The sequence below is a fragment of the Podarcis tiliguerta genome (genome assembly GCF_965153285.1).
Source record: "Podarcis tiliguerta genome assembly, chromosome: 14".
Taxonomy (NCBI): domain Eukaryota; kingdom Metazoa; phylum Chordata; class Lepidosauria; order Squamata; family Lacertidae; genus Podarcis; species Podarcis tiliguerta.
Window position 1 is genome coordinate 16,546,659 of NC_139547.1, and position 27,017 is coordinate 16,573,675.

The following is a 27,017-nucleotide window of genomic DNA, read 5'->3' on the forward strand; positions in this document are numbered from 1 at the left end:
GCCGGATCTGGCCCCCAGGCCTTAGTTTGCCTACCCATTCTTTAACAACTGCTCGGCCGAGGGGAGTGGCAACTGCACACTCCTCAGCCGAGCCAGTGTGGTGTAGTGGTTAAGAGCAGTAGACTTGTAATCTGGGGAACCGGGTTCGCTTCCCCGCTCCTCCACATGCAGCTGCTGGGTGACCTTGGGCTAGTCACACTTCTTTGAAGTCTCTCAGCCCCACTCACCTCTCAGAGTGTTTGTTGTGGGGGAGGAAGGGAAAGGAGAATGTTAGCCACTTTGAGACTCCTTCGGGTAGTGATAAAGCGGGATATCAAATCCAAACTTCTCTTCTTCTTTAAAGATGCAGAGCGAGGGAACAAACTGTATGGATGCCTTGCTGATGCAGCTGTTTTCTCCCTCTGCGTTGTATGAGGGCAGAGTGAGATGTTGGCTTCACTCAGCGATATATCACTGGTGAGACCGCCACCGCTCCCGAGTTCCTCTGCTCTCAACGTGCTCTGGAGGCAGTCGCAAGCAGAGGGACTCAGAAGTGGTGGCGGTTTCACCAGCGATACACCATTGGGTGAAGCCGACATCGTGGTCTGCTCCTCATACCAGTCCTGGGTGATATATTGATAATATCGCCCAGGCCTAATCCAGGCTTCCACCATGAGGCTTCATCTGGCAGTTCCAGAAGTGCCATCTTCCCACAAGAAATGGAGGAATTTGAACACTACCAATGAGTACCAGGGAAAACACCTGTATTCACTGCCTCACAAACTGCAGCGTTTCTAAACACATAAGTACAATGGAGTGTTGAACATCATGACGCCTATCTATAAAACAGCCAGCATGGTCCATTGTACTTTGCTGGAGCAATGAATAGGAGTGTTTTCAGTGCCACAGAGTCATTGCCCTCCTCCTAATAGGAGGCAATATGGTCAGGTGTGTCCTCATCACCACCTACCCCCATGCAATGAGTGAATCCAAGCTTCCCAAATCTATGCATTATCTGAAAGAAAAATGAAAAATAAAATATAATGCGTATTTATATCTGTGGAAGTGTACAGCACACCAAATGCTAATAAACCATACCTTTCCAACATTGCCAAGACCGACAGTATAACTCAAATGCACTTGGTCCTGGCCAGACAGACCTCAGTACTGTGGATCTTCTAGCCACAAATGGATCAACTACAGTTTTGTAAAATTCCATGTTGGTCAGCCTCCAACTGGTAATAGCAGTGTGCTTTTCCAGTGGTATATGCTCTGTCATTATGGGGTTTTTCCCCTCTCAAAGGTTGACCGCAGTTCCTCCACTATTTCAAAGAGAAGAGTGGCCTTGTCAAGTAAAAGGGTCTGTGATATTAGTTGTCGTCCCAAAGTTGCAAGACTTATACAAGTTATTGTCACACTCCATGGGCTGGGTGGGTGTGTCTCTGGGGCTGTCACAGCCCCAGAAATTTCTGCTTCTCGCCAAAATACGAGTAGAGACAGGGTTGGTGGTACAGCGCAGTCCAAACAAACCAAGGTCAAACACAGGGGATGTGTGAAGGTTAAACCTGGATCCAGAAATAAGGTCAAGAAACAGTATCAAGGAACACTCGGTATCATGGGGTATTCCAGAAGGTATAACGCAGCAAGGAGGAAGAACTGGAGTCGGGAACAAGGAACAAGGTACCAAGAAGCCTAAGATCTGTGATGTTTCCAGCAACTAGAAAGCTCAAGAAGGAGACTTTATATACCCTGGATTCCTAAACCACATCCTAACCACTGCTGCTGTCCATGAAGGATTGTTTACTTGTGAAAAATTGCTACTCACATGTAGCCCCCCCCCGACCCTGAGCCAATAGATCAAGGGTTCCCAAACTTGGGTCTCCAGCTGATTTTGGACAACAACTTCCATCATCCCTAGCTAGCAGCACCGGTGGTCAAGGATGATGGGAATTGTAGTCCAAAAACTGCTGGAGACCCAAGTTTGGGAAATCCTGCGATACAGTGCCATCACTCTCTGACCTTTTTGCCCTGGTGCTCTTGAAGTCTGGAAGAGAGGCTCCACCTCCTCTGACATTTCCAGAGGTTCTTCCTTGGGTATTCCAGAGCTCCCTCGGCATTCTTCACTAGGATCCTGAGCAGTGGACTCAGAGGGCTCTGGCTGCTCCTCAAGGCTGTTGACCTTTGGGGTGCCCAGTTTGTCCTCCAAGGCTTCCATGCCTGGCATGTGATTGGGGCTGGGCATGACATAATGATCTGGAAAAAACAAGTAACGGCGATGTATCTTGGGGGGCATCTTATCTACGAAACTCTTGTTACAGAACTGGAGGGGGGGTGTCCCTCTAAACACTAACATTAAAAAATGCTAGGGTTTTGTGTTATTTGTGATATGAAGGGCTGCAACGCTGCAAAGAAATTCCTGGGTAGCCTGGCCAAACTAGGGCTGTTAAGAGAGCCATTGTGGGTCATTAACAAGATAATGGAATTTCTTGCACCAGGTGTGACCTCAGATTGAAGATTTGGAAGGTTGCCAGGGTAGCTGCTCTGGGAGAGGGCTTCTGGGAAGATGAAAGAGGAAGAAAGGCTGAGATCCATCTTGACTAGGGAGAAGGAAGGACTGCCTGCAGTGCTTTGGGCCATGTTGTAAGATCGGGACCTCCTCCATGCAGACGGAAGGTGTAAATATGTGAACAGACTGCATGACAGTCTCCGCCGTGTCTTCCATTCTCCAAAGGACACAGACCCTGTGTGCGTGTCTGAGATCCCATGTGCTCTTGCCACAGCTTGACAGAGAGAGGGACAGGCCCCTGGCTCCTTTGTAACACTATTAGCAGCTATGCCCTGCCCATCACTTAATGTCTGAGTGTTCATTAACTCCATCTGTGGAGTTAAAGGGTTCTGTTCTTCTGTGTCTTCTCCAACCACATATGCACACAGTGATCTTAGCAGTGAATCTAGAAGAAGAAGAGGTTGCAAATACAAGTTCACTGTTCCTGGATCCATCTGTGAGTGTATTTACCTGTATGTGTATACACCCCTTAAGGTGAAGAAGAAGAGGGGACCACAAGAAGATCTTGTATGGTCAGGTTCACATGCGTTCATCCAGGCTCACCCAGTACCAAAAGGGGAACTTTGATACACTGCTCACTTCCAGTGCATTTATTATTGGTTCAACTCATTTCTGTACATATCTCAGAAGGGTTTACAACCTGACTTCAAAGCGTTGGTAGAGGATTACAAAACACAAAAATAAGACATTTCAAATTTAAGTCCAGTTACAAAACACCTGATCAAGGAAGCATGATTAACAGGGAAACGGCAACTTACTGCATTGCTGTGTGGAGCGGACCAGCATGATAAAGAAAAATGCTGCACACTGACAGCACTGACGCATGACTTAAAAGCTGTCCACATTTTAATTGGGCTTCCCGTAACAAAAAAATGGCATGTAGCACAGAAAAGCCTTATAAAGAAGGCAGACAGGAACATATGAAGCTGGCCTTATTTAGTGTCAGAGCAGCTGCCCATCTAGATTAGCATTGTTAACACTTACTGGCAGCAGCTCTCCCAGGTTTCAGACAGGGCATTCCCACCTCGACCTGCAGATGCTGGGAAATAATAATAATAATAATACCATAGATTACGGCATATAAGATGACTTTTTAACCCCGGAAAATCCTCTAAAATGTCAGGGGTCGTCTTAGAGTCGGGTATGGATTCGCTGGGCAGCGGCAGTGCACAGCGGGCTCCGCACCGGGAGGAAGCCGCCCGGCAAATGCCCAGTGATGCTAAGCCGGCTTTGCTGGGTGGCTTCCTCCCGGCGTGGAGCCCGCCACCCGCTGCCGCTCCCCAGAGAAGCTGCCGCTTATTAGGCGACTGGGCGTATAAGTCGACCCCCCAATTTTGCCTAATACGCCGGAATCTATGGTAATAATAATAATAATAATAATAATAATAATAATAATAATAAATTTATTATTTATACCCCGCCCATCTGGCTGGGTTTCCCCAGCCACTCTGGGCAGCTTCCAACAAAATATTAAAATACAATAGCCCTTCAGATATTAAAAGCTTCCCTAAACAGGGCACCTTTCAGATGTTGTCTAAAAGTCTGGTAGTTGTTTTTTCCTTTGACATCTGATGGGAGGGTGTTCCACAGGGTGGGCACCACCTCTGCCTGGTTCCCTGTAATCTCGCTTCTCGCAGGGAGGGAACCGCCAGAAGGCCCTCGGAGCTGGACCTCAGTGTCTGGGCTGAATGATGGGGGTGGAGACGCCCCTTCAGGTATACTGGGCTGAGGCTGTTTAGGGCTTTAAAGGTCAGCACCAACACTTTGAATTGTGCTCCCCCTGCCTATTTTTCTCCTGTGTTTTCCTCCTTTACCTTTCCCCTCTTGCTTTCCCCCCTCCATTCATTCAGGCTTACCTGCTTATGTAATGGTTATCTTTTCATTGCATGTGTGAAAGGATGAACGGTGGCTGAATGTGTAAAGTTCCTTTATTGTTAAAAAATAAAACCGCCATAATTTTTTTTATTGGGTGGTTTAGGGAAGATTTAAAGTGCTGCACTGAAGGAGAGAGAGAAGCAGGTTGGGAAATTAAGTGTGTGTGTGTGTGCAAACACATGTATACATTAAGATACTTAGGATCAACCATTTAAAATTTATTTTCACTTACTGCTAAAATTAATAAAATGTAAATAAAGATGATAACGCATATAAATGTGAAGAATTTGCTGCCCTTTGCAGTACCCCAGATTTGTTGCCTGAGCTTGGCTTCCTCGCCATAACTTATAATACCAACCCTGTCCCTGAGTTTGGCCCGTAATTAGCAGCTTCCCAGGATCTTTGGCACAGCCGCTTACATTAATCAGTACAATGAATAAGTTACTCAGATACGGCACACGAAGGGAGCATTGTGCAGAGCTTAAGCCAGTATTTTGGAATTCTGTGTAGATAAACAAAGCTTAACATTTTCTTCGCACTCAAAAGGGTAGGATTACATCGCTCTGTATAATGCACTCTGTTAGTGGTATTTGTGGGAAGTGTTCAATCTCCAGTTTCTTTCACATGCTAATATTATCTTTAGGAGGTCAAAAATAAAATAAAAATGGGAGTCAAGACAGATCCTGGACCACAGCCTTGTCCTAATGGCTTGTCCCGGAGAGATAAGCAGTCCACTATGGTTGCTTCCACATCAGGGATGTGGAGGCTTTGTCCGCCAGATGTTGCTGGACTACATCTCCCATCAGCTCCATTTTTTAATGGAAAAGGGATGTGTCTGAACACTTTAGAAAAGGTTCACCAGCACTTTGTCTTAATACTCAAAGTTCTAAGACTTTTTTTCTGGTTATCTTTATAGTAAGAAGGAAGGAAAGAAGTGGACCTGTGAATAACGTTAGCATTGGGGAATTTGTTAGTATCTCAGTTAGTGTGTGGATTGGAAAGTGGCTAATTTCCTAAATTAGGATACTTGATGAACTGCTGGTTAAGTGCAGTCCTTCTTGAGCATTCGCTGGAATAAGATGGAATGTGAATAAGCCTTTTGCCCTGCACACAGAGCTCCTTCGTGCAAACCAGCAAACAAACCAAAGTCTTCGATTAAATTCAGTAATATTTCACTTGAGCTGGGAAACTGTGCTTAACAGTTTCAGAATAAGCTGGGATATTGGTGGGGGACTTGGTGGCAAGCATGCTCACACCCAGCTCAGGTTGATTTGCTAGCTCCCGCCATTTCTGCACTGAGAGGCTTTGGCCTCAGTGATCTACGCCAGACTTCCTCAAACTCGGGCCTCCAGATGTTTTTGGCCTACAACTCCCATGATCCCTAGTGTGCTGGGCCTGGGGGTAACCCGAGAACTGCGGTCCAGGTCCGGTACAGAATCCGAAGGTTCCACTAGGAGTTAGTCTGACAGGACCAAGGCAGGACACGAGGCAGGAAACCAGGCAGACAGGTACAGGATCTCAGGCAGGATCTAGCACACAGCAAAGTTGCTCCCACAACCTGGGGCAGGGTCTGACAGCCTTCTATCTTTGTCGGGGTAACGGCCTGTCGTGATCCCCCAGTAACTCACCTCCCCGTTTTGCCCAAAGGCTAGCACTCCTCCTGTGAGTACTCAGGTCTCTCCTTCTCTCAGACCTTAGTCTCTGCAGCTCGGGAGATGTCGGTGGGCTACTAGACTCAGGGGCTGCCTCAGCCTCCCCTGACCCAACCGGTAGTGGAGCAGCTGTAAGTGATGGCCCAGCTGAAGGCAACGAGGTAATTCCCACATCTGGAGCCAGGGCAGGCTCAGGCCCCTGACTCGGCCCAGCTGGTGTTTGTTGCAGGGGAACCTGTGCAGACTGGGACTCTTCAGGCCCAGGCCCCAGACTTGGTTCAGATGATGCCTGAGGCAAAGGATCCGGTGCAGACTGAGACTCCTCTAATTCCGAGCCCGAGCCCCAGGCCATCACACCTAGCTAGCAGGACCAGTGGTCAGGGATGATGGGAATTGTAGTCTCAAAACATCTGGAGGGTCGAGTTTGAGGAAGCCCTTATCTATGCTGTAATAATCTCCTGGATAGATTACTGCAATGCATTCAACACGGGGCAATCCTTGACGACTGGCCAGAAGCTGCCCAATGGCAAGAGGACATCATATCCCCTCTATCCCTAGGGCACTGTCTGTGGTCGACTAGGCCTAAGTCAGGTAAGCTCACGAGGGCCCAGTGAGAGGCAAGGGGACACCAGAGGTCACTTTGTCAAGGATCTCCATCACACCTTGTATGTAGCTCTTCCACTGTAAACACAGTCCCCAAGAAATTCACCTCCTCCTCCTTTTCCTTTGGATGTTTCGTAGCTAGTTTGAAGAAGAAAGTAATTTTGATACCCTGGGAAAGCTGTTTTTCCGAGTGGGAAAGTGCTGTGCTTCTTCTCCTAGCAGAAAAGTAGGAAAGTGATTTTTTGAATCCCTCTTTGCAGATGTTTATCTCTTTGGCAGCAGGCTTTCCAGACTCCTTGAAAAACACTCTCAGAATGCGTGAGAAGGCCCCTAGAAGAAAGGTTTTATATAGGCGTCCTCCAAAGAATCTTGGGACTAAACATAATCCAGCCACTATGCCTCATGTAGAAAACGATCGGTTTGAAAGGAGCGTTTTTATTTTCAAAAACAAGAATCTGGAGGTTCATTTGGTGATCACGCAACTAATTGCACAACTCATTTCATAGAAATATTTCAAAGCCCATTCGCAAGTTCAAAGGCAAGAAAGCTAGTGATGAAGGAAACTGGCCGTGCGACAATTAATTGTGGAATATCTAGAACTTTGCAGACTTTGGAGTTATTCAGAATTCCTCATCTAGCAGAATCCTATAGTTTGTCACTAAAGTGTGCTTGCTTACCTTTCTCTTAACCTGAAATTCAGTGGCCTCTCCTTGATAACGTAACAGGCAAAAGCTGCGATAAAACTCCTACCGAGCGAGTCAACCTTGGCCTAAGCAATGGGAGGTTTCGCTTTTCAAGGAAGTGTGGAAATTCCATATTGGAATGTTGGTGGCCTCTCCCTTTGCTGTGAATATTCATTCGCTCGTCCTCCAGTAATGAATGTCATGTGTGCACAGAAAACCCTTTCCAAGATGCTGTGGAACGGGGAAGGGAAATGCTGTGTTCCCATAATTGTTGTGCTCTGTGCCACACACTGCAAAGGCTGCATTGTTGCGGTAACACACAGTCTGTCACTGCAGGCTGTTTAGGCTTAGGGTCTGTTTTCTTCTTGCCAATCTTGCTGTCGCTAAATTGATGGCAAGGCTCCCATTGACTTAAGTGGGAACAGAATGAACCTAGGCTTCGCTGAAATATAGGAGGGTTGTTTTTGTGCAGTATTGGTGTTTCGATGGACAGCTCCAGGCTCGCAATGCTGTTGCTGTAATGTCATGTATACTGGCGTAGCGTGAAGGGTAAAGTATGTGTGCTATGCGCCAACAGTTCTGCAGTTCAAATCTCACTAGGTGGCCATAGACCAGTCATTGTTTCCCTGACATCAGCCTGCCACCTGAGGAAACCTAACAGTGACCCACTTTATAAAGGTAAAGGGACCCCTGACCATAAGATCCAGTCGTGACCGACTCTGGGGTTGCTGCGGTCATCTCGCTTTATTGGCCGAGGGAGCCGGCATACAGCTTCCAGGTCATGTGGCCAGCATGACAAAGCCACTTCTGGCGAACCAGAGCAGCACATGGAAACACCGTTTACCTTCCCGCCAAAGCGGTACCTATTTATCTACCTGCACTTTGACGTGCTTTTGAACTGCTAGGTTGGCTGGAGCAGGGACTGAGCAACGGGAGCTCATCCCGTTGCGGGGATTCGAACGGCCGACCTTCTGATCGGCAAGTCCTAGGCTCTGTGGTTTAACCCACAGGGCAACCCTCGTCCCGCATCCTACATTATAGGATGGCTGTAATGACTGAGATTATGTATGTGAAGCACTCTGAACCCTCAATTTGGTTAGGTAGTATTGTTAAGAAAGCGCTGAAGCAGTGAGCTATGCTTAGGGCGACCCAGTGGATCTCTGGCTGAACTCTGCCCCTTTCCACATGGCTCTTACACTTCACAGTCCCGTTCAATCTTTCCTCAATACATTGACGTGCTCCTCATTACTCTGAGTCATGAGACGTGTCAAGGGCAGTGTATATCCGAGATTTGGTACCTTTTTGTAGGAAAGAACATTGCAGATCTAAAATGTTAGCCTAATATTTGGGTTTATGTTTTAATTGGTTAGTATGTGTGCACCTGTCTTGTACATGGATTGTACAGGGCTATTTTTCCAGCTGGAACTCATCGGAACTCAGTTCCGGCACCTTTCAGGTGGGCGCCATTGCCATTATAAGAGAACAATGGGGGGGGGGGAGCGACCATGGTGTGTCCCAGCACGTCTTTTTCTAGAAAAATAGCACTGGTTTTGAATTGTATTGTGAAATCGCTTCGAGGTGCTTCATAGGAGATGCTTCATAAATGAAATTATGTGCACCATTAAAACTCACCGGTTCAATAGAGAACGCTGGATGTAGCTCGGCAGTTCTGCATTTCATGTAGAATGTTATTCATCATAAGCTTAATTGTTTATAATTTCCCCCATTGAAAATCAAAGGCGTTTACTCCCTAAGCAGTCTAGGATAAATCAGAAGAATGTCTCATGTATGGTTAGCTTAGCTGCCCAAGCAGAGCTGCAAAATGCAGCAGCCAGCAAGCTGAGGAAAGATATTTGCAAAACAAAAAAGCCATGATTTGTAAAAGGGATTCATGCTTATCGATAAAGCCATTAAAAGTTTTCCCGATGGAAATTTCATTTTATGGTGATTGTATGATCTGTACTTTTAATTTGTGTTTGACACTGTTAATGGCCTTGTAGGCTGAGCAAATGCATTTCTGGATGGTTAGCAAGGGAGATTGGGATTCACTAGTAAGATCATACAAAAATGAGATACTAACAACTGCTCAGAAAAGCATTTTAATGGCCCACACATCTAGCAAATGGTCTCCCCCCCCCCCCCAATATGCTGTGCTTTGTTTATATAATTAGTTTGTGGTGTCTGAAAAAGTTCAGTAAAATTCAATTTAAAATAATTGGTACACTTATGTTTTCCAAAAAGGTAAAATTACTGAATAAACTGGTACCACGGAAGGGAGTATGTGATGGGACTGTGATTTGCAGCCAGCCAAGGGTTCTTAATTCTTGATCTGAAGCCAGGATTCTGCTTGGATGGGGAACTAAGGTTATTCTAATGCTTTTCTTGCCTCTGAAGTTAGTAAGTGATGAAAGGCAACTCTAAACAACAGAGTTACAGATATCTTCAGAGTTACATTGGAGGGAATAGCATTCAGCTTACAAGAAATCCCCATATTTCTGAGACATGAATACCAAAATAGGTTTGACTGCTATCGTGAGAATAGTTGTTTTAAAGTCATCATCCCCACCCCGCTCAGATGTGAGAATCAAGACGCACTTTTGAACGAAGGAGGACGAAACCTATAGAGCAGCCACGTTACATAGGATGCGCTATTACTTTTTATTGTTTATTTATATATACATCATTTATATGCTAAACGGCTTGAAGGCTGTCAGAGGGCAGTTCTGTTTTCGAAGGCCTGCTCTGTCTAAAGTCCAGCAGAAAGATACAGAGGGCTAATAAGAGAGGGGCAAGACTTCTGAGGTTTCCCATCTGCAGTTAGCACATGAGAATTAGAATCATAGAATCATAGAGTTGGAAGAGACCACAAGGGCCATCGAGTCCAACCCCCTGCCAAGCAGGAAACACCATCAGAGCACTCCTGACATATGGTTGTCAAGCCTCTGCTTAAAGACCTCCAAAGAAGGAGACTCCACCACACTCCTTGGCAGCAAATTCCACTGTCAAACAGCCCTTACTGTCAGGAAGTTCTTCCTAATGTTTAGGTGGAATCTTCTTTCTTGTAGTTTGGATCCATTGCTCCGTGTCCGCTTCTCTGGAGCAGCAGAAAACAACCTTTCTCCCTCCTCTATATGACATCCTTTTATATATTTGAACATGGCTATCAATTAAACAATTAAACTGAGTAGGCACACTCAGGGTCACCCACTCACTGGCTTGCCTGTTATGGCGAGTAGTCTGGGACTTCTGTTTAAATTAAAACAATTATTTTACACAAACACACATGTTTGTGTGTGTGCATGAGAAGAAGACGACGACCCTGGTTCGACCAGAGAAAAAATGAAGCAGGAGAAAACGTCAAGGCTTTCTCCTGCTAGACTGTCCCCTCCTCCCTCTGCCCAGCCGACTTACATTTTATATCACTTGTTTTAGTAGTTTAAAATTGTAAACCGCCATGGGTGCCTTGGCAGAAAGGCAGTGTGTGTGTGTGTGTGTGTGTGTGTGTGTGCAAGCTTGTGTGAAGTGCTGTTATTTGCTTTTGTGGTTAGATATAGTACGTGCTTACACACACACACACACATGCAAATCTGATTCCTCTTTTTTTTTAATACTGCAATTTCAATTTTTCAGTGAGATAACATTATTACTATTTCATTAAAGAAACTGAGGGAAGGCCTGTAACAACTTTGCCCTTTTTTTCTGACTGTCCTGTTGACATTGGCAGGCGGTTGGCTGTGATCGGCAACTCGGGAGTAACGCCAAAGAGGACAACTGTGGGGTCTGTGCAGGAGATGGCTCGACGTGCAGGCTGGTGAGGGGGCAAACTAAGACACACCTTTCGCCAGAGAAAAGTAAGTTAATTATCGTTCATTCTAATCCTCTAACCCCCAGTGTAGGAGCTTTCTGGTTCTGCAGCTCCTGCTCAGCCTTATTCTGCAGGATCTGGCGCTGGAGCAGCACATGACAACTGAGCGTGCTTGGTGGCTGCAGGATTCTGATGCGGAAGATGGCGGGTAATGTGAAACAATATTTGTGTATGGGATGGGATATCCTGGAACAGCTTGTGGCTGGCTAGATGGAACCTGATGCAACATTTTTCTGCAGGGTCCCTCTTAAAAGGTAAAGGTAAAGGGATCCCTGACCATTAGGTCCAGTCGTGACCGACTCTGGGGTTGCGGCACTCAACTCGCTTTATTGGCCGAGGGAGCTGGCATACAGCTTCCGGGTCATGTGGCCAGCATGACTAAGCCATTTCTGGCGAACCAGAGCAGCGCACGGAAACACCGTTGACCTTCCCGCCGGAGCGGTACCTATTTATCTACTTGCACTTTGACGTGCTTTTGAACTGCTAGGTTGGCAGGAGCAGGGACCGAGCAACGGGCGCTCACCCCGTCGCGGGGATTCGAACCGCCAACCTTCTGATCGGCACAGCGCCACCTGCATCCCCTTACCCAATAGTATTTCTCCAGCAAAATTTAAAATGAGATAGAAGTGGACATAAGATGGGTCTGGGATACAAGCAGAGGTACCGTTGAACAGGATGAAAGCCGTTATATTATCATGACATCCATGTGTGCAGCACCAGATTTTGAGAGGCTTCTGCCGTTGTTTGTTTTCCTTTTTGTCTCCACAAAATGTGAGAAGTCTGGATGCTGAAGAAAGGTGTGAGTGTTGAGCAGAGGGAAGGTGAGGCAGGAGTGGCTTAAAGGCTGGATGACTTGCAGCATTCCCAAGTCTGGGCCTGACCAGCTGCCACCATGCCTGGTTCAACATTTAGCTCATCCATAGGGTAACCAAAGCCAGCTACTACCTTCTTTTTTTCCGCAGTTTCATCTTTTATTCAGTCATCCCCATCTGCTGTGTGTGTGTGAGAGAGAGAGAGAGAGTGAGTGAGAGAGAGAGTGCTAAATGATACTCTTTTATTAAATCTGCCAGGACAATCAGATGCATTTTGTCTCTTCTCAGACCAGCATGCATCTGTCACTCTCAGTGTGGCCAAATATATTGGAGGTTGTCAGGTGTGTGTGCAGGAGCCAGGCCCTGTGACAATAGGACTTTGCAGGACTGGGGCCTTCCTAAGTTTGTTCTGAAGAGGAAAGGCGCGGCCACACAGGGGAGGCTGATTGGTAACTCACAGCACCTGGTGGCAAGTGCCAGGAAGGGATATAAGGTCAGCGTTTTCCCTTCGGCTCTTTGCAACAGCAACACATTCCCTGCCTTGCTTCTTGATCCTCGGACCCCTGACTTCATGACTCTTTGCTTCTTGATCCTCGGACCCCTGACTTTGTGACTCCTTGCTTCTTGATCCTCGGACCCTTGACTTCATGACTCCTTGCTTCCTGACCCTCGGACCCTTGGCTTCTTGACTCCCAGTTCTCTGACCCTCAGACTCCTGGCTTTTGGACTCCTGGCTTCTGGACCTCCGTTCCTGCTCCCACCCCACCATCTTGCCCCCGGCCCTGACATCCTCTGCCAGGAGGAGGATGAGTTGTTGTTGTTGTTTGGATTTGATATCCCGCTTTATCACTACCCTAGGGAGTCTCAAAGCGGCTCACATTCTCCTTTCCCTTCCTCCCCTGCAACAAACACTCTGTGAGGTGAGTGGGGCTGAGAGACTTCAGAGAAGTGTGACTAGCCCAAGATCACCCAGCAGCTGCATGTGGAGGAGCGGGAAGCGAACTTGGTTCACCAGATTACGAGTCCACCGCTCTTTACCACTACACCACACTGGCAGAGGTTACTGCCCACACACTTCTGCTGAGCTTTCTTGCTTGTGTGGTGGCACCTCGGTAAAACCACTTCTTACTGTTTGTAGCAAGAGTTTTCCCCGGAGGCAGAGGACAAGAACAGAAGTCATGCTCAAATTCACAGTCAAGAGCTGCTTTATTGCTTGACTGATTGCACAAGCGTTTCTGTTACTATTCTATACAAGCTATTTACATTCCTTCTTTATCTCTCCAGCATGGTGTAATCTCAGTCCAGTAATTAACAATCCTGACACAGCAAAACAGACAGTATCAGCAGCACACATTGTCTTACTTCCAACCTTGTTGTCAGCATGCGTGCTGACGGTGTGTCCGTGTGCTTTCCTCGTGCAGAAATTGCAGCCTGCAACTTCCTCCCTTTATTTGCACCTCCAGCGGACGCCAATCAAGCCTAGAGTGCCACTCCTTCACACTAAAGAAAATTCTGGAACCCTCTTAAAGCTTCCAGGAACTTTTATCTGTTCCTCAAAGAATGTTTTCCTAACAAAATATTGCACTGCAGCAAGCAGAACCCAACAGGAACTGACCCAAGACATTTTGCAATTTTGCGACTTCAAGTTTTAAAATGTTTGTGTCCATTTTTTAAAAAAATAATGCAGCATTTTTATTTTATTTTATTTAAATTTATTTTATTTTATCCTACCATATACAATTAGGATATGTGTTTTGTGTGCTCCTTATTTTGCTTCTTTATTGCTGGTCATAATCCCTAGCAATAAAGATTTGATTAGATTATGCTATGCTAACCTTACAAGGTTGTTATAATGTTTATCGGAAGCAGCAGGTGCAAGGGGGTGATAATAAGGCTGCTTACCTGGGCAGAGGAGCCTGAGGGCTGTGTGGCTGCACCAGTGGAGTCAACCTGGTGCTCCCATCCATGCACCCACAGAACCCTGGCCTCATGACCCCCCTTCCCTGCCACCAGAGATACAAGTCAGCAGCAGCCATGAAAACGTTTGGAGGGCAGCTGTTATGTACTGAGTTGAATAGGATCTAAACTGCAGCAGTCTGATTGGTCCTAGAACAATAGGATCCAAATGCAGCAGTCTGATTGGTCCTAGAACAATAGGATCCAAATGCAGCAGTCTGATTGGTCCTAGAACAATGCAGCAGTATGATTGGTTGGCAGGAACCACCCAATCATGCTCCAGACAGAAGTGAATCCACAACCTGATTGGCTTACAGTAGAATTCCGGAATTAGCCAATCATGTGCAGCCCATTGTGTAAATAATGTATATAAAGCAGATACTTTGAGGGGACTTTCATTCATTCCTCCTCACCACTATGAGCTGAATAAAGAGCATGAAATCACTTTGCGACTCTGAGTATATTTCAGCAGCTCTGTGGCGTTGCCCTCCTGTGATGGCTGCTCCTGATGTTTACTGAGATAATGTATGTGAAACACTTAGAGGGAAATGGAAGAATAATACACCCCAGCCTTGTAGATAGTGTCCATGAAAGTTACAAACTTATATATTAAAAAAAACATTACTACCTTACACACTTTTTTGTTGCCACAAAGTGGAAGAAGAATGGTTTTTGTGGTCAGTTGGAGACAATGTTTACTATCCTCTGAACAACTGCTCACCCAAGTAGTTGCAATAACTTCATTTTCAACCTTGATCTGTTTCCAGTCTCTGATATGTCTATTTCCTAATTATTTGCAAAGACAGTCAGAAAGATTTTTTGGAAACTTGACCCTTAGAAGCAGATTGAGTACGGATAATAAATCAATTTATTGACTGGATTTGCATAATTTATTCTGACTGCACTTCTTCAGCTTAGCCATTGGATTGCCTGGAGCAGGGGTCAGCAAACTTTTTCAGCAGGGGGCTGGTCCAGTGTCTCTCAGACCTTGTGGGGGGCCGGACTATTTTTTTGGGGGGTGGGGGTGGGGAATGAACGAATTCCTATGCCCCACAAATAACCCAGAGATGCATTTTAAATAAAAGCACACATTCTACTCATGTAAAAACACAAGACAGGCCCCGCAAATAACCCAGAGATGCATTTTAAATAAAAGGACACATTCTACTCATGTAAAAACACGCTGATTCCCAGACTGTCCACAGGCCGGATTTAGAAGGCGATTGGGCTGGATCCGGCCCTGGGGCCTTAGTTTGCCTACCCATGGCCTAGAGGGCAGACAGAATGCACATGGCCCTGTGTGGTTGCAAGGGAGGAGAAACTTGTGCAGATCGGAGAGGAGGCAGCCAATCTGATTCAAGGCCAGAGAGTACTGAGGCTCCTGTTGTGAGGTGGAAGCAGCTGGAGTTTGGCTTGAGACAGCATCTCACCAAGAAACTCAGCTTCTTGCTCGTTTCTAAGTGTGCTGCGATTTTATTGAGACGTTGAACCGTTGCCAGGAATGGGGGCTTCAAACAAAGCTTTGAGAAATGGTTGGCTTTATTGAGGGCCTGATCCCCCTCTGAATCTCGGCGCAAAACGGCGCATTGCAGACTCCCACTGGTCTTGATGTTCTTTGGATCAAAGCCACGGTTACACGGTTTCCTCATCATTCCACTTCAGTGGGGTTTCGAGATGGAGTCCTGCCTAAATCTTTCATTTCATTCTTTGGGCGGAAAGGTGTGACTCTACAATGCATGTAAGCATTACATCGCCTAAAATCGTATTTTACATAAGTCGTTCTTTGTCACTGTTGCGGTGCATAGGTTTTTTTTAAAAAGCAAAACATTGCGCCCCCCACGCCCCCCCCCCACTGTTGCTCATATAGCATATGGAAGTTGTTTAGCGAAATGGTCCCTAGAGTGAAAGGAATGGGAAAACATAGTTTCTCTTAGTGATACCACATCAGCTGAGGTGTGTATAACATTTGCAGCTCTTACGGATGTCTTGCCAAGTAGCTACGGCAAAGGAGCATGACCACAAGGCATTGTGCCAGGGCTAAGCTTGAGGTGTGCCAGGAACTAGGAGGAGGAAGTTGTAGAGCAAGCCAGAAGCCAGGTCCAAAGGACAAGGTGAGAGGCAGGGTTGAGAAGAAAGCTTGGACCCAAAGTTCTTCACCTAGCTCAGGTTTTCATCTGAACTAGCCGGATGTTCACCTGATAATCACCACAGTCTGTCCGTCATTTGAAAAAGTAAGACTTCAGAGCTGTCCTTCCCCAAAATGGTGACTTGACATTCTGTTTTGGTGACTGTAACCTTGGTTTAAGGACCCATTTGGCGCCTAGTTTATATATCTGATGGGACATTGGTGGCGCTGTGGGTTAAACCACAGAGCCTAGGACTTGTCGATCAGAAGGTTGGCGGTTCAAATCCCCGCTACGGGGTGTGCTCCCGTTGCTCGGTCCTTGCTCCTGCCAATCTAGCAGTTCAAAAGCATGTCAAAGTGAAAGTAGATAAATAGGTACCGCTCCGGCAGGAAGGTAAACGGCGTTTCCGTGTGCTGCTCTAGTTCGCCAGAAGCGGCTTAGTCATGCTGGCTACATAACCCGGGAGCTGTTCTCTGGCTCCCTCGGCCAATAAAGCGAGATGAGCACCGCAACCCCAGAGTCGGCCACAACTAGACCTAACGCTCAGGGGTCCTTATCTATCTGAGTTTCTAGCACTGTACTTCTGTAGTCCTGGCGGTTGACTGTAACAGGAGCTGCAAAAGAAAATACAAAATATTGCCTTTCCTTTTAACAAGCGGTTACAGTGGTACCTCTGGTTACAAACTTAATTTGTTCCAGAGGTCCGTTCTCAACTTGAACCCTTTCTTAACCTGAGGCGCGGTTTCGCTAATGGGGTTTCCCACTGCGCGCACGCCTCTAATACATGACTTCCGCTCGCATCCCAGGGTAGCATTCGCAACCAGGAGCATCTACTTCTGGGTTAGCGGAGCTCGTAACCCGAAGCGTGCGTAAGCGTTCATAACCAGAGGTATTACTGTAATTCTAACCCCCTTGCATCACTTCAGCGTCTCAAAAGCACATTGCAAATCAAAACAGATTCAGATTGCTTTGACTTAATTAATTGTTTAGGCAAATACAGATCGCAAGAGGTAATTAATCAAATCAAAACCAGTGGGGCCTGAAACAAAACTTTGGGATATGGAGTACAGTGGTGCCTCGCAATACGAAATTAATTCGTTCCGCGAGTTTTTTCGTCTTGTGAATTTTTCGTCTTGCGAAGCACGGTTTCCCATAGGAAATGCATTGACGGTTTCCCATAGGAATGCATTGACAGTTTTAAGAAAAAGGCGCAAGACTTTTTCGTCTTGCAAAGCAAGCCCATAGGGAAATTTGTCTTGCGAAGCAACTCAAAAAACAAAAAACTCTTTCGTCTTGCGAGTTTTTCGTCTTGCAAGGTACCACTGTACTCCGCTTCAGGCTTCCAGCCAGCCATGCCTTTCACCAGGATACTTCATCCCACTGCCACTCTCATTCCCATCTATGTCCCTTCCATCCCCACCCTTGCCATTGGACTGGGTTCTGCCGCCTCTCCCTTATTATTATTTTAACTTCTGCAAACCTTGGCATTTTCCTGAGCATGCTGATCATTTGCTCTGCTTTCTCGTTGGTCCCGTTTGGCTACACGTAGCCAGCGTAACTCAGCACCTGAGTTTATGGTTAACGTGCATGGTTCCTGAATTGGTTCGCAGCCATAATAGGTGAAGTACCGAATAGCGGGCGTTTTGCTGAAATTGTGAGGTCAAACGGCACAAAAGTAGCTGCTTTGAACATAGGAAGCAAGCTGTCAGCCTAATAGTCTGATTGCCTTTTTAGAACGGCAACGCTGCCAGTAAGTTGTCAAGCCCCAACCCTCCCCCCCCCCCAACTTTCTGGGGAAATGATCAAGCATTTGACTGATGATATTCAAAAAGAAAGTGTAATAAGTTGTAAAACCTGCCTGACCTCTGGGAAAGTGGAATATCTTAGGCCTTATGTGCATGGAACTCCCATCAGCATCAATATCAATTCTGTCTACTGGAAAGCTTTTAGGGCTGAACTCCTCCCCCCCCCCTCTCTCTGATTTTTCTCCTGTTTTAGTGACTGGCAAAACATAATACGAAAATATTCCATTCTTGATGCAGACAAGAACTGAACAAGGATTTGTAGATTGTTGTCCAGAGTTCTTGACATGGTTTCAGTTCTTCTCTGAATGTCCTAATGCAAACACACTGGAGAAATCTGTCAATAGCTATGTCCGTCCGCCCTTAGGGAAAACAAGGTCTTCATTCACATCCGGTCATGCCCCATGAACGTTCCCCATATACAAGTGCTCATATGCAAAATAGTTCTGGATTCATTCTAGATTCTTCGAGGAAGCAATAAGAGAGGCAGCGCATGTGCTTTGCACTAGATATGTTGTAAAAGTTAACATCCCTATTTAGTTGCTCATGAGCAATTTTCGACCCGAGCAGCGCTAGGGGTGGAGGACAAATTTCATTCAGTTTGCATTGAAAGGCATCTTACCAAATTGAAACTTTGTGAAACTTAGGCAAACTGGAACACAGTCATCCTTTGAAATCTCCACTTCTCCATTCTTTGCAATGCAGTTCTGCAGTCAGGTAAAATGTACGAAATGTACAGTGGTACCTCAGGTTAAGTACTTAATTCGTTCCGGAGGTCTGTTCTTAACCTGAAACTGTTCTTAACCTGAAGCGCCACTTTAGCTAATGGGGCCTCCCGCTGCTGTCGCGCTGCCAGAGCACAATTTCAGTTCTCATCCTGAAGCAAAGTTCTTAACCCAAGGTACAATTTCTGGGTTAGCAGAATCTGTACCCTGAAGCGTCTGTAACCCAAGGTACCACTGTATTTACTGGGGTTAAGTGTGCATAAAGATGCTTACGTTAGTGCAAGGAGCATACAAAATGCACTGTATTGGGTGAAATTGCTTGCAGGAACACATATATTAGGCAAACTTGCATACAAAATGTGTATAGCAGGAGAAATTTGCACTAAAATTAGGAGGTGGACAAAAAATGCTAACTAATGTGGAATTGTAGAGATCTGAATTTAATATGGAAAAAAAATGAGAAAAGGAGAGAAACCAAAATGGACAGATTTTTCCATCTTCAGGAAGGCCCTCATGTCAAAAATGTGGGTAGCCGCTGCCGCCCCCTACCTGCTCTTCCCCCACCCAAGTCCCAAAAGTTTGCCTGGAGCAAGACAGAGAAAGATAGTGGCAGTGACCACTCTGCAGACCCCAGTTGACATCCCTTCCCACATGAGTTGCGTGATATGTCATGCAAAACTGTTTTGAATCCCATATAGTGATAAAAATTTCATCATTTTTGACCTGGCAATATATCTTGGATCATGGTGTGTGTGTGTTATGCAAAAGTCTCAATGTGGGAAAAGCCATGAAGTCAGCCAATGGCTCTCTCCATTTCTGCAGCTCCTATCAACTGCCAGCTCTTCTCTCCCCTGCCTCTGGCTGGGTGCATCAAATTACAAGAGCAGGCACCAGAAATCACGCTTCAGGAGAAATCGTGAAGCCAGCCAAAGCCTCTACTTAGCTCTACCCTTATTTCAGACATCGTGATATAATGGTATATTGCAATGTTTTGTGGTTGTTTAGTCATTTAGTTGCGTCCGACTCTTCATGAGAGCCAGTGTGGTGTAGTGGTTAAGAGCAGTAGTCTCGTAATCTGGTGAACCGGGTTCGCTTCCCCGCTTCTCCACGTGCAGCTGCTGGGTGACCTTGGCCTAGTCACACTTCTTTGAAGTCTCTCAGCCTCACTCACCTCACAGAGTGTTTGTTGTGGAGGAGGAAGGAAAAGGAGAACGTTAGCCGCTTTGAGACTCCTTAGGGTAGTGATAAAGCGGGATATCAAATCCAAACTCTTCTTCTTCTTCATGACCCCATGGACCGGAGCACGCCAGGCACTCCTGATTTCCACTGCCTCCCGCAGTTTGGTCAAACTCATGCTGGTAGCTTCGAGAACACTGTCCAACCATCTCTTCCTCTGCCGTCTCCTTCTTCTTGTGCCCTCCATCTTTCCCAACATCAGGGTCTTTTCGAGGGAGTCTTCTCTTCTCATGAGGTGGCCAAAGTATTGGAGCCTCAGTTTCAGGATCTGTCCTTCCAGTGAGCACTCAGGGCTGATTTCCTTCAGAATGGATAGGTTTTATCTTCTTGCAGTCCATGGGACTCTCAAGAGTCTCCCCCAGCACCATAATCCAAAAGCAAAGGGGCTTGAATAACTCAGAGAAGCTATGAGCTATGCCATGTGTGGCCACCCATGACAGGTCATACTGGAGAGTTTTGACTAAACGTGATCCAACTGGAGAAGAACCGGCAAGCCACTCCAGTATCCCTGCCAAGAAAACTCCATGGACAAAAACAACAGGCATATAAAAGTTATGACACTGGAAGATGAGCCCCTTAGGTTGGAAGGCGTCCTACAGGCTACTGAGGAAGAGTGGAGGACAAGTACAAGTAGATTCAGAGCTGATGAAGCGGCTGGGCCAAAGCCGAAAGGTCGCTCAGTTGTGGATGTGCCTGGAAGTGAAATGAAAGTCCAATGCTGTAAAGAAAAAAAAGATTGCAATGTTTAGCTGATGATACATCACGATGTTGAAAACCAGATATCACCCAGCATTCTGGGTGAAGTGGCCTGGGAAAGTGTTTGCGCTGGCAGAAATCCCATCACTAGAAATGTGATGTTACTAAACAAAATTAGCCACTGAATCAAAGCAGTGCTACAGGCACTATCCTGGCCCACCTTCATGCTGAGTGCCTTGCTCTGAGGAAGGACCCTCCAAAGAGAAAAATGAATTTTTTTCCTCAGAGAAGAGGAGGGAAAGATTGCCAGTGCTGCATTAGCAGCAGAAAAACGAAGGCAGGAAAAATGGAGAGTTGGGATGTGGTGGGAGAGAATGCGTGGAAGTGGTCGGAGGGGAGGGGAAAGGAGAAGTGGAGGTGGTGGAACATGGGTAGGCAAACTAAGGCCCGGGTGCCGGATCCGGCCCAATCACCTTCTAAATATGGACCACGGATGGTCCAGGAATCAGCGTGTTTTTACATGAGTAGAATGTGTCCTTTTATTTAAAATGCATCTCTGGGTTATTTGTGGTGCATAGGAATTTGTTCATTTTTTAAAAGAAAAATATAGTCCGGGCCCTCACAAGGTCTGAGGGACAGTGGACCGGCCCCCCTGCTGAAAAAGTTTGCTGACCCCTGTGGTGGAAACTCAACACAGTTGTGTGTGAGTTTTAAGCACAAAAATTGATTTGTGCTTCTTTTCTGTAAATTGCAAGGAAGTTTTAAAGCTATTGTCTTTACGCTAGCAGTGATGCAGCCGGATGAGAGAGAGAAAGGGAGAATGAAAGAACAGGTAAATAGATAAAAATGTGATTACTATTTTTCTGGTAAATTAAAAGCATTTTGAGTTTAGAAATCCCTTTTCTAAGCAATTTCCTAAAGCAGTTACAGGTCAATAAGCAGCAGCGTTTTCTTTCCAGATGTCTTATAGAGAGGGAGTCTCCCTCTCTATCATATCTCTCCTGTATGGAAAAGAAACATTTGAAATTATTTTAGCAGCTATCTCACAAATCAACTCGTTGTTTAAAGGTTTCAAGAGGATCTTCTGGACGTTTGCCTCAAACCAGTCAAGTGTTTATGGCTGAAAGCCGATGCCCTAATGAGTATCATAAGGGAACGGAACAATATTGCATTCCGTCGTGGGCAGAAACGGCTTACTGTGTTCGGGCTGTTTCTTCTACCTCTGTGGTCTCACCTGAGTCCCTTCTCCAGAATTTTGGAGATTTTGCTTGGCGATACCGGCATTCGATGAGAATAAGCTGCAAGCTCTGGTATTTCTTTCTGTTGAATGATGTGGCACCAGGCTAAGATGGATTTTATCTGTCTAATGACCCATAAGTCCTTTTTTATTTCCTGAGATCTGTCTTGCTGGTTTTAGAATTTAATGACTTCATTCCCCCCCCCCCAAAAAAAAACTTTGGAATGTGCTGGCTTTTTAACTCTTTGGTAGTACCATCAGGTTTCCAAAACGTACATCGCTGCTTGTGAATTGGCGGCGTGCCCACGATCCCAGGAGACCTTCCGTAGGGGAGAGGAGAGAGTGTCTGAGGCAGGGAACTCCTGGCATTAAACACCTCTCTTCCCCCTTTCTCAGCCCATGTGCTGGGGTATGCATTGCAAGCCGGGGAGAGGCGACAACAAAGGAAAGAGAGACAGGCCCCCACTCTTCTCCAGACTATTGCAGCCATTTACAGTGCCTGCATTGCACATAACTCTCTGGCGGGCTGGAGCCATAAACAGAAGCACTCCACACGGCAACCTTTTTGTGGGGAGGGGAGAGGGGAGACCCCACTTGCCGCACAGAGCTGGTGGGCTGCCTGCAGTTTCCAGGTTCCCAGATAGTATAGCTCTGGCATATATATTTGTGCCACAGTTGTTTCTAATTGAATAGGGTGTGCAGGTTTTTTGAGTTTCTGCAAATGGTTTGACTGCAGCTGGACTACTGCAATGTGCTCTACATGGGGCTACCTTTTAATGCTGGAATGAAGTTATATGGTTTTAGCAGAAAAGTTATAAAGAATTAAGTAAAAACTGATTGTTAATGGGTTGAAGTGGAAAATTTGAAGTTAAATTGTGTTAAGATAAATTATAGAACAAAAAATTGCAAAAGAGGGAAAGGATTTGCTGAAATAGTTAATTGAACTAGAATACAAAAAAGGGAGGTGTGAGGAGGTTGATGAAACAAGTAAATGAAAGGTAAAGATATGGAAATATGGGAGGTGTTTTTTTAAATGTTTTTATTTTTCTAGTGGTTTTGATGTATTGTTTTGTTTTTGTTTTTATTTTTTGATGTATTGTTTGTCAAATTTTGTATTGTTTCTTTTTTCTTTTGTTTCTTTTTTGTAACTATTAAATCTCTAATAAATATTATTTAAAAAAAATAAATGCATGGGGCTACCTTTGAAGGTGACCCAGAAACAATTACCGTATTTTTCTGTGTATAAGACTTGGCTTCGTTTTTCCTAAAAAAGAATGTCAAAAATTAGAGGGCATCTTATACACGGATAGTGCCAAGGGTGGACTGGCAATTGGTCGTTTCCGCAAAAATAGAAAAATAGTCTTATACATGGGGGAGTCTTATAGATGGAAAAATACAGTATTCCAGAATGCGGCAGCTAGACTGGTGACTGGGAATGGCTGCTGAGACCTGAAAGACCTACATTGGCTCCCAGTACGTTTCCAAGCTGGACCTCAGTGCTGACCTTTAAAGCCCTAAACGGCCTCGGTCCTGTATACCTGAAGGAGCATCTCCACCCCCATCATTCTGCCCAGACACTGAGGTCCAGCGCCAAGGGTCTTCTGGCAGTTCCCTCATCGCAGGAAGTGAGGTTGCAGGGAACCAGGCAGAGGGCCTTCTTGGTAGTGGCACCCGCCCTGTGGAACGCCCTCCCACCAGATGTCAAGGAAATAAGCAATTATCTGACTTCTAGAAGACATCTGAAGTCAGCCCTGTTTAGGGAAGTTTTTAATGTTTGATGTTTTATTGTGTTTTGAATATCTTGTTGGAAGCCTCCCAGAGTAGCAGGGGAAACCCAGACGGATGAGCGGGGTATAAGTAATAAATTATTATTATTATATTGCAGTGCATCTGCACTGCATGTAGAAGGCCTCAGGTCCAGTCTCTGGCATTTCCTTGGAAAGTTGCCCCAAAACTGTGGAAAGTTGTTGCCAGTCAGTGTAGAAAATACTGAGCTGGATAGCTCAATGGTCTGAATAAGACACCTTTTGGTGTTGGAACACTGACTACATGTGACAGTACATTTCTTTGTTTAACTCAATTTTATACTGAGATTATCTGTATATCTATCTATCTATCTTATCATCTATCTATATAAAATCTCAGCACAGTTCACAACCTGACTGGAAGGATCGGGTGGAACATTGCAAAATACCAAAATAAAACATTACAGATGAAGGTCGAATGCAAAATGCCTTGTCCGTCATCTTAGCAAGCGTATCAGGTAGTTTAGGCTGAGAGATAGTGACTGGCTCACTCCTCACCTGAGTGGTGATTTGTATCTGGGTCTTCCCAGGTGTATTCCAACACTCAAACCCACAGACAGCAACTCTATGAACAGGGGTGGGGCTGAGCTGCAAGAGGCTCTCCATCTTGTTTTGTTCTGCCCTCAGAGTCTTGAGCGTTGGACAGATTCAAGGTTATCAATGACTGCTAGGCATGATGGCTATATTCTACCTCCACAATCAGAGGCAGTAGTGCTTCTGAATACCAGTTTCTGGAAGCAATTTCTGGTGCTCTTGTGAACCTTAGAGTTTCCCACAGGCATCTGGGCTGCCGCTTTGAGAACAGGATGTTGGGCTAGATGGGATGATCTGATCTGGTAGGTTCTTCGTATGTTCTTATCTATGAGGTTTATGCAGTGCTATTTTTCTTTAAATAAAAAAGCACTGCATTTTTTTAGAATGCCTCCCATGTTCTCTTATAATAGCAATAGCGCCCATCTGAGTTCCAGAGAGTTTTGGCTGAAAAATGCCTTGGGTTTATGTGTGAGAATGGGAGATGGATGGTGTCAGGGACTGGGCAGAAGAGGAATGGTGGAGACTGGCTCCTCAGCTTGACCCTTCCAGGGAGGAGGAATACAGTTTAGAATTACAACAGGGGGTTGAGGGAGATCACAGCTCAGAGGTGGATGAGGGGGAAAGTTAAGAAATAATGGGAGAGGAGGAGGATGGAGAGGAAGCAACAGGAGGGTGACAACTGATGGACACAGTGTCTTTAGAAAGCATTCCAGACACACACACCCCGAACCTGGCGAGCCTTGAAAGTAGGAGAGCAAAGAGCTCAAAGACAGAGGGCACTTACCAGCACCCGTAGAGGAGATGATGAGACTGGTCAATGAGGAAGCGGAAGAGATGGGGAAGGGGGTGGAGATTCACTCGGGACAACGCCATTATCCAAGAGGCTGGGTTCTATAGCCTCCCTCTGTAAATACTGAATAAAAAGTGGACGGTAAGAAACATCTCCTTGTCTTTGTACGTTTCTGGGCAACCGGCCGTGGGAGTCGCTGACAGCAGCCAGAAAGATGGATGAAGGAGAACGAGAGGACAAGAGAGAAAAGGTGTCTCTTGTATCTTCTTCTCGCTTTGGCTCCACTTGCTACCTGTTTCCCCACAAAGGAACTTGGCCCTTGAGTCCAGAAGATTGCCCTCTGCACTCTTGACCTATTCTAATTGCATTACTAATAGCCTTTTGGTGGGTTTATCTTTCATGATTCAGTGGTCTTGTAAAGATTTCTAGATGAACATAAATAACCATGGATAAATTACAACTCCACCTGATATGCAGTAATGAGATTACCACACCTAGCATGGCTGTTCCAGCAGCTGTAACCCAACGTGTTGATTGTGGACGCACACTGTCAAAGGAATGAATTCCTGAAACAACAGTACTTCTAAACGGTTAGGCATATGGTGATTTTGTTTTATTTTCAATAATAATAGTAGTAGTAATAATAATAATAATAATAATAATAATAATAATTTTTATTTATACCCCACCCTCCCTGGCCAGAGCCAGGCTCAGGGTGGCTAACACCAGTAAAATTACAATAAAAACATAATGGGGGGAGGGGAGAGAGAGAAACAAACCAATTTAAAAAACAGGTTAAAATACAATTTAAAATGCAGCCTCATTTTAAAAGTAGCCCATAGATCAAAACCATAAGGAGAGGGAAACATAAGGGTCAGACTGAGTCCAAATCAAAGGCCAGGCGGAACAGCTCTGTCTTGCAGGCCCTGCAGAAAGATGTCAAGTCCCACAGGGCCCTAGTCTCTTGTGACAGAGCATTCCACCAAGTCGGGGCCAGTACTGAAAAGGCCCTGGCCCTAGTTGAGACCAATCTAACTACCTTGCGACTTGGGACCTCCAAAGTGTTGCCATTTGTGGACCTTAAGGTCCTCCGCGGGGCATACCAGGAGAGGCGGTCCCATAGGTACATGGGTTATAGGCCGCATAGTCCTTTACTTTCAATGATGTCTACATGAAGATTGTATCACATCATTTCACCTCTCATTCACACAGTAGACATAACTAGCTGCTCACGACTAATTTAATGTATCGTTCTGAGTTTATGAGGGTTTATATGATAGTATGCATTTCGGTTTGTACCCTTCACTGAATCCATTAGGATGAAGGGTAGGCTAAAAGTTGCCTTAAGCAACCAATCAGTTAATGGTGGGTGTTTTATAACCCAAATCCTCCTTTCCAGCGGATGAGGGATGGAGAAAATGGGCAATGTTTCCCCCTTTTGTGTCACGCAAAACCCACTGCTCTCTCATTGTGCAGGACCAGCCATGCCCATACTAAGTATATCGGGGCATTATTAAATGCAGCACTTGGTTGCATCTGCTTCCCTTGAAAAAGTAATGCAGGAATTTAGAATGTGCTTTCTTTGCTATGCATATATAGCAGCATAGTCTTATTGATTTAATAGAAATGTGTGGCTTAACGGCCCCCTGTGCACCACTTTGCAAGAATATAAGGGGTTTTGTTTCAGTAAGTGTATGGATTGTACACTTGATGACTAGAGACCTTTTTAAAGCTGCAGGCTTGGTGGCAGATTGTGGTTCATGCTGAGATCCCACTGTGCTTATTAATGTCCCCCCCCCAAAAAAAAAAAGCGTAAGAGGAGCATAAGAAGCTCAGAAGAGCTGTTTGAGTTGAACCAAATCTCTGTGTAGCCCAGCAAGCATTGTTCAACAGTGGTCGGTTAGATGCACTTCAAACGTGTCAAGCAGGGGTACAAAAATGGATGATAAGTATGGGAAAAAACATGTCAGTTTTGGGGGTGCCTGTACTTCTATACATCCCCTCTGCATCAAGCATAATTTCATTTTTTTTATTATTATTTCAGTAGCTTCGGTTGTCTGAAAACTCCACCCCAA

General features: G+C 45.5%; 1 protein-coding gene across 3 annotated transcripts in view; it reads left to right on the forward strand.

The window, feature by feature from the left end:
* The window catches only part of ADAMTSL3 (ADAMTS like 3), a 291,781-nt gene that overhangs the window by 147,647 nt on the left and 117,117 nt on the right, over positions 1 to 27,017 (forward strand). For all 3 annotated transcript variants that reach the window (XM_083411788.1, XM_083411787.1, XM_083411789.1), the window contains one exon: positions 11,083 to 11,209. In XM_083411788.1, coding sequence (XP_083267914.1) covers positions 11,083 to 11,209 — 127 coding nt within the window. The remainder of the gene's footprint in view (positions 1 to 11,082; positions 11,210 to 27,017) is intronic.